The sequence below is a fragment of the Trichechus manatus genome, unplaced genomic scaffold (genome assembly GCF_000243295.1).
Source record: "Trichechus manatus latirostris isolate Lorelei unplaced genomic scaffold, TriManLat1.0 scaffold00216, whole genome shotgun sequence".
Classification (NCBI taxonomy): Eukaryota; Metazoa; Chordata; class Mammalia; order Sirenia; family Trichechidae; genus Trichechus; species Trichechus manatus.
In genome coordinates this window covers 1,714,249-1,725,162 of record NW_004444152.1, presented here as the reverse complement: position 1 = coordinate 1,725,162, position 10,914 = coordinate 1,714,249, and the positions used below count along the sequence as shown (strand labels likewise).

Here is a 10,914-nt window from a genome sequence, read left to right as displayed (position 1 = left end):
GGACTCCTGGGTCTGAGGGAGGAGGGGGCCGGGGGCCTCGACTCCTGGGTCTGAGGGAGGAGGGGGCCGGGGGCCTGGACTCCTGGATCTGAGGGAGGAGGGGGCTGGGGGCCTCGACTCCTGGGTCTGAGGGAGGAGGGGGCTGGGGGCTGGACTCCTGGGTCTGAGGGAGGAGGGGGCTGGGGGCTCAGACTCCTGGGTCTGAGGGAGGAGGGGCTCCGGGTCTGAACAACTAGATCTGGAGGGCACTTGATGTTAGGGGTTGGAATGCCATGTTCTGTGCTCAAGTGTGGTGGAGGGAGGATTGCCAGTTTCCCAGACAACAAGATAGGTGCCTCCTGTGACTAAGCATCCACTTGCAGAAGGACAGGACAATGGGGCGGAAGATTCTGGGGACACCGAGGATGAGCTGAGAAGGTAGGGTTGGGGCTAGGGGTTAGGGTGGCTATGCCCTCGGGTGTAGGGTCTGCATACTGATCTACCCCTCTCTGCTCCCCAGGGTGGCCAAGCAGAGGCAGCAGAGGCAGCCCCCAGGCCAGGAGAATGAGGAGGACCCGTATGCAGGCTCCACAGATGAGAACACGGACACCGAGGAGCGCCCAGGGTCTCCCACCCTGCCGGTTCCCGAGCTCCCAGGTCGGAACTCCTTCCCTCCCTCCTCCTCAAGTGGGATTTGTCCCTTTCAGTTCTCAGCTCTGACTTGCTCCTCCCCAGCCCTGGGATCACTGCTGTCCCCAGGACTAGTCTCCCTTCTCCTCCCCACCCACTCCCTGCCTTTGCCACCTCCTCCTTCTCCCAGGCTCATTTCCCTTCCCTTTAGCATCCTCTCTGTGATGCCCTCTCTGTCCCACCTCCTGACTTCCTGCCCATCACCCCATCGCAGCCCAGCCCAGCCCATTCCAGGTGTGAATGGCGCCTCCCTCAGGCCAGTGCTCTCACTTTCCCTAGGCCTCAGAGCCACCTGGGCCCACCTCTAGATTCAGTTCTGTCTGTCTGTGGGGGGCCTGGTCCGTGTGGGGCCAAGCACTGATCTCTGCCGTGACCTAGGTGGTAGTCACAAGGGTGTTCATTTCATCAGTACTCATCACCCAGAGTGGATGCTGTGTGCACAGGTTGTGTGTGTGTGTGTGTTTGCTTTTCTGATGTAAAAGAATAAGAAGCAAAGCAAGTGGGGAAACTCTGCAGGAGGGTGTGGGATTGGGGGAATAAGAGCCTCTGGGGTTAGATGGAGGGAGAAGAAGAAAGGAAGTCAGAGGGTCTCAGCAGACTCAGCAGTCAGTGGCCCCTGGAAAAGCGGTTTCCACCTGGTTCCTGATGGGTGACGGGCAGAAAGTACCGTGAACCTCCAAAGCCCCAAAAGGGGTGTCTTAGTTTCCTAGTGCTGCTATTAAACAAACATCGCAAGTGGGTGGCTTGAAAGAACAGAAATTTATTTTTTCACGGTTCAGGAGGCTAGAGGTTCAAATTCTAGGCATGGCTCTAGGGGAAGGTCCTTCCTTGTCTCTCTCAGCTTCTAGTAGCTACCAGCGATCCTTGTGGATGCATCTGTCTCCATTGTCCGTCTTCCTCTTCTCTGTGTGTGTGTCTCTGTGTCTAATCTGCTTTTTATAACTAAGAAGTGATTTGATTTAGAACCCACTCTACTCGAGTGTGACCACATGTATATACTGTAGAGAATCCTATTTCCAAATGGGGTCGTATAGTATGTTGTTGCTGTTGTTAGGTGCCGTCAAGTCGGTTCTGACTCATAGCGACCCTGTGTACGACAGAACGAAACACTGCCCAGTCCTGCGCCATCCTCACAATCGTTGTTGTGCTTGAGTCCATTGTTGTAGCCACTGTGTCAGTCCATCTTCTTGAGGATCTTCCTCTGTTTTGCCGACCCTCTACTTTACCAAGCATGATGTCCTTCTCCAGGGACTGATCCTTCTGATAACATGTAGAGGTTTAACTAACCAAAGAAAAGCCAAACCTGTTGCCGTCCAGTTGATTCCAACTCATAGTGACACCACAGGACAGAGTAGAACTACCCCATAGGGTTTCCAAGGAGCAGCTGGTGGATTCGAACTGCCGACCTGTTCGTTAGCAGCTGTAGCTCACCATAGCTCTTAACTGCTGCGCCACTAGGGCTCCATGTATAGGTATGGGGCCAGGATTTCAATACTTATTTTGAGGAGACACAATTCAACCCATATAACAAATGGCATGAGCAAATCGATGGCCTGAAAAATCATTAAAACGGCAAGAAGAATGAGCAATCGCAGAGGTCAGGCGAGAGAAGGTACTGGCTGGGACGGAGGGAGAAAGCTGAGGGGAAGCGGCCGGCTATTGAGTTCCCAACCATCGGCAGCCTGTCTGAGTTCCCTCGTGGAACACACACGTAGCAATAACAGTAGTTGCGTCTTTTGCCTTTAAAACAAAAAGAAGTCTCCCTGGAAGGCTCTGATGGGTCTGGGCTGGGCTTGTCATTGATTCTCCACCTGGGTGTGAATACACCTCTCCTCGGCACCAGCCTCCCTGTCTTGGCCCCAAGTGTTCTGTCACCCCTGGCCGGGGCCTGGGAACTCCGGTGGCCTCACCCATCCCTTCCCGCCTCTCTCTTGCAGACTTCTTCCAGGGCAAACACTTCTTCCTGTACGGGGAGTTCCATGGGGATGAGCGGCGGAAGCTCATTCGATACGTCACAGCCTTCAATGGGTCAGAGTCTCTGTGGGTGGTTGATGTGGGCTCGGGGACGTGGTGGGAGGGGTGGGAGGCTGTGGGAAAGAAGATGATCTGGAGGACGGGGAGGGGGTGCCTGGCAGGATGGGCACAAGGCCATGGGGCTCGGATGCCAGCCCTGCCCTCTGTGCCGGGCAGCCCTGAATGCCCTGCCTCCCCTTTTGGAATCCTCTCCTCCAAAGTGAGGCTCCCTGTCCCCTCTGAAAGGGCTGAGATGAGGATTAATGATGGGGGAAACCACTGTTACTATGGCTGTGGCAAGATGGGCATATGAGGGAGTGGGGGATCTACTGGCACCCAAGAGGGGGCACAGGTGGGAGGAGTCTTGAGAGAGGACACACCAATTCCCTGACATCCCCTCTGCCTCTTCTCTCCCACCAGGGAGCTCGAGGACTATATGAGTGACAGGGTCCAGTTTGTGATTACTGCACAGGAGTGGGACCCCAGCTTTGAGGAGGTGAGTCTCCAAGGGGCAGGGAGAGGGAGAGCCTGAGCCGCTTCCACGTCCCCACTCTCCCCCTCTCACTCACACAGTCACACTTGTACCCCCACCCCGCCTTGCAGGCCCTGATGGACAACCCCTCCCTGGCCTTCGTCCGCCCCCGATGGATCTACAGTTGCAACGAGAAGCAGAAGTTACTTCCCCACCAGCTGTATGGCGTGGTGCCCCAGGCCTGAAGTATGTGCTTACACCAGTGTGCACACGTGTACATGCACGCTGGATGAGTTTAATAAAGGTGACTTGGTTTCAAGCTGTCACCCTCTCTTGCTGAGGAATCTCCCAGAACCTCAAAGATGCTCCCAGCTTTTGGTCCTCTGTTTGATTTTTTTTCCCCTTCTGTGGGAGGGTAGGACTCTGGGTTGCCTGCATTAAGACTCCTGGCCTGGGGTCCCGGGAAGAATGAGGGCCCCTCCATCAGGAGTCTGGTGGGGAAGGACAGAGCTCCCTCCCTCCCCTCTCTCCCTTGTGGGGACAAGAGACAGGGAATTGGGAATCTGACACTTAGCACTGTGCCTCGACTTGTCTGACCTGAGCCCCTCCTGCATCTCGGTGTCCCTCTGTGGACCCTGGGCTGGAGGGTGCCTCTCTTGAAGCCTCAGGTTCCTGGGCCAGAGCTGTCTCCCTCTCTCCAGGGCTCTCAGAAGAAGCAGTACAACTGTCACCAGCATGGTTTTACATCCCATCAATTGGAAGGTAGAACGGGGGAAGGGGCATTTTAATCAGCCTACCCAAATCCATGACCCCCTTCAAGGCTCCACACAATGAAGGTGGGAACTGAGCTGGGTCTGAGAGAATCAGGGCAGAGGATGGGATGGTGTTCTAGGCAAGGGTGTAGCATGGACAAAGGTCAGGAAGTGGAAACCAGCCTGGTGCCTGGGGCAGTTGGTGAAGCTACCTTTGCTGTAGAGGCTTTGGGGCAGGTTTAGCTGGAAAGCTGGGCACAGTCCTTGCAGCTGTGCTGTCCAGTACAGTAGCTCCTAGATACACGTGGCTATGTAAATTCAGTGAACTGCGGCATTGGTGAAGAATACTGAATATACCATGGACTGCTAGAAGAACAAACAAATCTGTCTTGGAAGAAGTACAGCCAGAGTGCTCCTTAGAAGCGAGGATGACGAGACTTCGTCTCACGTGCTTTGGACATGTTATTATCAGGAGGGACCAGTTCCTGGAGAAGGACATCATGCTCGGTAAAGTAGAGGGTAGTGAAAAAGAGGAAAACCCTTGATGAGATGGATTGACACAGTGGCTGTAACAATGGGCTCAAACATAGCAACGGTCGTGAGAATGGCGCAGAACTGGGCAGTACTGCGTTTTGTTGTACACAGGGTTGCTATGAGTTGGAACCGACTCGATGGTACCTAATGACAACAACAACAGAATTAAATGAAATGAAAAATTCACTTCTCAGTCACACTAGCCATGTTTCAGGTGCTCGGTAGCCAAATGTGGCTAGTGGCTACCGTACCAGAAAACGCAGACAGAGAACAGAAAGTCCTTTTGGACAGTGCTCTCCTGAATGTCTGTGAATGCCAGGCCGAGCACCTTGGACTTCATCCTGGGGGTGGCAGGGACAGGGGTCAGGAAGTGTTTTGAGCAGGCCAAAGGGCAGGGTCAGGGCTGGGTTTTATAGCTGACCTTTGGGTAACTTTTTCTTGGACATTCCAAGCCCTTTCCCAACTTTTGCCTCACTACCCAACCAAGAGCCACCAATCTCGATCCTTTCCCTTTCTCAACCTTTGCTTTTTCATCTGGAAGATGGGGGTGGTATTAGAGTCTGCATTCCCTCATTCGTTTGTTCTGTCACACATGTACTGATCACCCACTGTATTAGTTTGATATTGCTGTAACAAATTACCACAAACGTAATGGCTTAAAACAACACACATTTATTATCTCACAGATCTGGAGGTCACAAGTCTGACATGGGTATCACTGGGCTAAAAATCAGGCTGTAAGGGAGAATCTGTTTCTGTGCCTCTTTCAGCTTCTAGAGGTTGCCCACGTTCCACTTCCCTTCTGTCTCTAAAACCAGCAATGGCCGTCGTCTTTCTCACATCAGTCAGACACTGATTTTTTTCTGCCACCTTCTTCCATATTTAAGGATCCTTGTGATTACATTGGGCTCACCCCGATAATTCAGCATTATCTCCCTATTTTAAGCAGGGCTTCGAACGGGTTTATTCCGGTTCAAACCCCTGCTGAGAATTTGCATTTCTAACAAGTTCCCAGGCAATGCTAATGCTGCTGATGAAGGACCAATTCTGAGAACCACTAGTAGAGCAGTGGTTCTCAAGATTTATTATACATAACAATCACCTGGGGATCTTGTTAAAATGTAGATTCTGATTCAGTATATCTGGGGTGGAAATACAAATTCTCAGCAGGGATTCAAACTGGAACGAACCAGTTCAAGGCCCTGATTTTAAGGTCAGCTGATTAGCAACCTTAATTCTATCTACTACCTTAATTCCCTTTTACCACATAACCAAACATAGGTTCTGGTGATTAGGATGTGCACATCTTTGGGGAGAAGGGGAGGTGGTGTTATTCTTCCTAACGTACCCACCATGTGTGGGACACTGGAAGGCAGTGTGAAAAAGCAGACACAAGTCCCTGCTTTTGTGCCGGGGGAGAGAGAAGGTGAGTGTGAGCTGTGGTATCAAGCAGTAATATGTGCTGTGAGGACAAATCAAGCAGGGCTGTGCGGTAGAGTGATGGGGAATAGTGGCATAGTTTAGATAGGGTGATTGGAGAAGGCCTCTCTGAGGACGTCCTTTCTGCAGGGACTTGGGAGAAGTAAAGGAGTATCTGGGGGAACCCTCATGGGCAGAAGAAAAGGAAGTGCAAAGGCCCTCAGGCAAGGAGAGTGCCTGGCCTCTTCAAGGAGTAGCAGGGCATCAGGATTCACCCTGGCTCAGCTGCTGCCCCATTGTTTGGTTGTGGGTAAATCTCATTTCTCTTGGCCTTGGATTTCCCATTTGCACAACGTAAAGTTGGAGTAGATCAACACCTCTGAAGTAAATTTATGTCTTTAAAACATTGATAGTGGTTTGTTGCTTTGGAGGAAATCCTCCAGGGCACCCCTATATGTAAAAGTAGATGCAAGCAGCATTGTCAGCTTTGGAGGAGGGAGTGGAATCTTTGCCCCACCTCACCCCCAAGGCCTCTCTGAGTAGATGGCAGTCCAGCAGTGTGCTAATTTCCACTGACCTGCTCGGTTGTACCCCTTACTAAGGCTGGATACTTTCTACAAACCATCTCTCATTCCATTCTCCACAACTTTCAGATCTCAGCTCAAACATTACCTCCTCAAGAAGACCCTCCCTAACCTCTTCTAAATAATAGTATATGCCAAGTATATGTTCTTATAATACTGTACCTCTCTCTTCTATCATAGTTGTAACTTTACATTTGTTTCTGCTCAAAATTACCAGTCTTTTCTGCTATGATTTAAACTTTTTGTGTCTTAACACTTTCTCTACCTCTGAGGTCACTATGATATTTTCCTTTATTTCCATGTAAATGTTTTAGAGTTTTGCTTTTCAGATTTAGATCCTGAATCACCAGAAAACTGCTTTTGTGTATGGTGTGAGGTAGGGATCTGTATTACTTTCCTGTTGCTGCTGTAACAAATTACCACAAACTAAGTTGCTTAAAACAACACAGATTTATTAGAGTTCTGGAGGTCAGAAGTCCGAAATCAGTCTCAGTGGGCTAAAATGAAGGTGTCGGTAGGGCAGAGTTCCTTTTGGAGGCTCAAGGAAGAATCTGTGTCCTTGCCTTTTCCAGCTTCTAGAGGCTGCCCATAGACCTTGGCTCGTGGTCCTGCATCATTCCAGCCTTTGCTTCTGTCATCACTTCTCCTTCTCTGACTCTTCTGCCTTCCTCTTTTTAATATAAGGAACTTTGTAATTACATTGGAGCCACCTGGAAATCAGGATAATCTTCCCATCTCAAGATTCTTAGTCATATCTGCAAAATCCTTTTTGCCATGTGTAAGGTAACACAGAGGTTCTCAGGATTAGGATGTGGACATCTTGGTGGGGGGCATTATTCTGCCTACCACAGAATCCCATTTCACTTTTTTTCCATATCTCTCAGCCTTACTCACAGATTAGTCTGTCCTTTTACCACTCATCTACAGCAGGGGTCAGCAAACTACATCTCATTGGCAAAATCCAGCCCATCTACTGTTTTTGTAAATAAAGTTTTATTGGAACATAGCCATGCTCATTCATTTACATATTGTAATGCTCTATAGCTGCTTTTTTACACTACAACAGCAGAATGGAGTAGTTGTGACAGAGACCATTGTTGTTTGTTGCTGTCGAGTCGATTCTGACTCATGGCGACCCCGTGTGTGCAGACAGAACTGATCCATAGGGTTTCCAAGGCTGTAAATCTTTATGGAAGCAGACTGCCACACCCTTCTCCCGTGGAAAGGCTGGTGGGTTCGAAAGGCCAACCTTCTGATCAGCAAGTGAGTGCTTAGCCACTGCACCACCAGGGTTCTTTGACAGTGACCATAGGGCCTGCAAAACCTAAAAACTATACTATCTGGCCCTTCGGAAACCTGGTGGTGTGGTAGTTAAGAGCTATGGCTGCTAACCAAAAGGTCAGCAGTTTGAATCCACCAGCCACTCCTTGGAAACTATGGGGCAGTTCTACTCTGTCCTGTAGGGTCACTATGACTTGGAATCGACTCACCAGCAATGGGTTTGGGTTTTTTTTTTAAATCTGGCCCTTTACAGAAAAAGAATGCTGACCCCTGAGCTACAGGTAGGGGTTGTCATATGTCAGGGCCTCCTATAAGCACAGGTCAGTTTCTGAGCTCAATTCTCTTCCACTGGTCTGCTGGTCTGGTCTCAAGCTAACCCTACAGGCTTCATTACTATAGCTTTGTAATAGTTCTTGGTATCTGGGAAGGCAAGGCTCTCCTACTTGTTCTTCAAAATGATCTCAGTTACTTTATATTTGCCACCCCTTGGCAAAAGACCTTGAGGTCTTTTCACATCAGTACATATAGAGACATATCCAGACGAAACCCGCTGCTGTCGAGTTGATTCTGACTCAAAGACCCTATAGGACAGCACAGAACTGCCCCATAGGGTTTCCAAGGCTATAGCCAGGTCTTTCTCCCGTGGAGCTGCTGGTAGATTCAAACCACTGACCTTTTGGTTAGCAGCTAAGCCCTTAATGACTGTGCCACCAGGGCTCCTTATGGAGACATATAGAGATGGCTTTTTTTCTTACAGCTGCATAGTATTCTGTTCAGTTGCTGTATTGTAACATTAGCTGGTCCCATATTGATTGTTTGCAGTCTTTGACCAAAACCATCATGTTGTAGTGAAATTCCGTACCTGTGTGTCTTTTCACATTCTCGAGTTTTATCTGTAGGCCAAATTCCTAGATGTGGAATACTTGACAGGTTCATTTTAAACTTTGTTGTTGGCTGCTGTGGAATCAGCCCCCAACTCATGGCGACCCCACGCACTACAGAAGGAAACGCTTGCCTGGCCCTGCCCCATCCCCAAGACTGGTTGCAGATCGGACAGCTGTGATCCATAAAGTTTTTATTGGCTGATTGTCAGAAGTAGATCTCCAGGCCTTTCTTCCTACACCGTCTTAGGCTGGAAGCTCCGCTGAAACCTGTTCAGCATCATAGCAACATGCAAGCCACCACGGCACAGAAGGGGCATTGGCCGGGAATTGAACCCAGGTTTCCCACATGGAAGGTGGGAATTCTACCACTGAACCGTCAATGAATGCCTGACTTTTTACAGATACAGTCAAATGGCCAAAGTGGAGGCAGCAGTTTAAACTTACAACAATAAGGAGAAAGGCTCTTCCCCACAATCCTCACCACCCCACAATGCTAGCCGACTTTTTACCTTTGTCATATAAATGAGTGGGAAAAATCAAAGCTAGGGCTGTCAAACCACAGCTCCAGGTTCATGGTTTTGGGCCCAGCACTCACCCTTTGTGGATGACATCTCCCCTCCCCAAAGCAGGTAAGCAAAGAGTCTCCCAGCCTTCCACGCTGGAGTTCAGCCATTCTTCCTTCCTGCCGGCTGGCCATCTGGAAGCGGCAAGTCCTCTTAGCAGGGTTTAGAAATCCTACCTCGTCATTGATGCGGGCTGGCGGCAGAGGGGGCCCGTGAGCCAGACGAGGATTCACTCCCGGTCTCCCTGGCCCTCCGCCTGGTGGTGGCTGCGTTGGTGAACGAGCAGGAGGCGTCTCTGTCCAAAAGCCTGGCCGCAGCTGGAGCAGCGGTGCCGGGCATTGGCTTGGTTGCCGGGAGCGGTGGGAGGGTCGTGACACAGGCGATGGGCGGCCAGCTTGGAGGGGAACGAAAAAGCCTTGGGGCAGTGTGGGCAAGGATAGGGGCGGGCATCGGTGGCGTGGTGCGTGTGGCGGTGGGCCGCCAGCTTGGAGGGGTAGCAAAAGGACTTAGGGCAGTCTGGGCACGGGTAGGGGCGGGATGGCGCGTGCGTCCAGAGATGGGCCGCCAGCTTGGAGCGGTGGCCGAAGGCCTTCGGACAGTGTGGGCACGGGTGCGGGCGCGCGCCGCTGTGCGTGAGGCGGTGGGCCGCCAGCTTAGACGGATAGGAGAAGGCCTTGGGGCAGTCAGGGCACGGATGGGGGCGGGCACCGCCGTGGGCCAGCCTGTGCGTGGCCAGCTTGGATGGGTATGAGAAGGCCTTGTCACAGTCGGGGCAGCGGTGCGGGCGCTGGGGCGGGGGCCGTCGGCGGGGTCGGGAAGGCACTCCCTCGGACGCGGCGGGCCCTGGAGCAGACTGGCTGGGCTTCTGCGGCGGGCCCTGGTGAGGAACTGGGGGACAGGAGGGCTGGTGGGCTCCAGGAAGCAGCCTACACCCGAGCCAAGGCCAGGCCTCCCACCACCTTGATCTTTGAGGGGCCCTACAAAGTGTGTCTGGGCACCTCAAGCGTCGCAATGAGATTCCCCGAACGGCATGCATCATCCTGAGAGTCTCCAAACAGTCACCTACCTGGATCTCCCAAACTACTAAGGGTTCCCCCAACGTGTCAGTTTCCAGTATCCTCTCAAGTAATCACCCTGAAATTCCACATTCCATCCTGCGGTCCCTCCTGCAATTTCCTGGGTTAGGGCAAATGATCACTAAGAGCCTCAGAGTCAATGTAAAATTTGGGGATCCCAAGTGGTCATTACCCTGGGCCCTCAAACTCATCCTGAGAGTCCCCCAAAATGTGATTCTCTTAGGCCCCCAGAGGATTATCTTCCTGGAGGATGCCTCCACCCACAGGCGGGGATGCTCTCACCTCCTCCTTTGATGACTGGTTCCTTGTCAGTGGGACTAGGATCGGTGACCCGGGCCTCGGCCTCTGCGCCTCGCTCCAGCATCTTGTTGGCCCAGGGACCTAGAAACAGGGCCTGGGGGCCAGAGGACGACACCAGTGATTACCAGGCAGATGATGATAGAGTTGGAGACCCTGAAGACAGAGGTCAGTCTGTTTAGGAGCTGGGTCTGAGGAAATCGAGGATCCTAACGGGCTCTGGCGCCACAGTGGTTAAGCGCTCAGCTGCTAACCAAAAGGTCGGGGGTTCGAACTCACCAGCCACTCTGCGGGAGAATCAGCGGGAGAAAGATGTGGCTGTCTGCTTCTGTAAAGATTATAGCCGTGGAAACCCTACATGACAGTTCTA

The 10,914-nt window shown here is 51.7% G+C and overlaps 2 protein-coding genes across 2 annotated transcripts in view; one reads left to right on the top strand and one right to left on the bottom strand.

Annotated features, from left to right (window-relative positions):
- The window catches only part of XRCC1 (X-ray repair cross complementing 1), a 46,225-nt gene extending 42,803 nt beyond the window's left edge, over positions 1–3,422 (top strand). The window contains 5 exon segments of the mRNA XM_004388771.2: positions 363–417; positions 500–636; positions 2,607–2,697; positions 3,103–3,178; positions 3,286–3,422. Coding sequence (XP_004388828.1) covers positions 363–417; positions 500–636; positions 2,607–2,697; positions 3,103–3,178; positions 3,286–3,399 — 473 coding nt within the window. The 3' untranslated portion in view covers positions 3,400–3,422.
- Positions 3,423–9,400: 5,978 nt separating this feature from the next.
- ZNF575 (zinc finger protein 575) lies at positions 9,401–10,689 on the bottom strand. The gene is made up of 2 exons (XM_012559210.1): positions 10,530–10,689; positions 9,401–10,059 (listed from the first exon to the last, which is right to left on the bottom strand). The coding sequence occupies exons 1-2, from the start codon at positions 10,609–10,611 to the stop codon at positions 9,401–9,403; spliced, it is 741 nt and encodes a 246-aa protein (XP_012414664.1). The 5' UTR covers positions 10,612–10,689.
- Between the last annotated feature and the right edge of the window lie 225 nt (positions 10,690–10,914).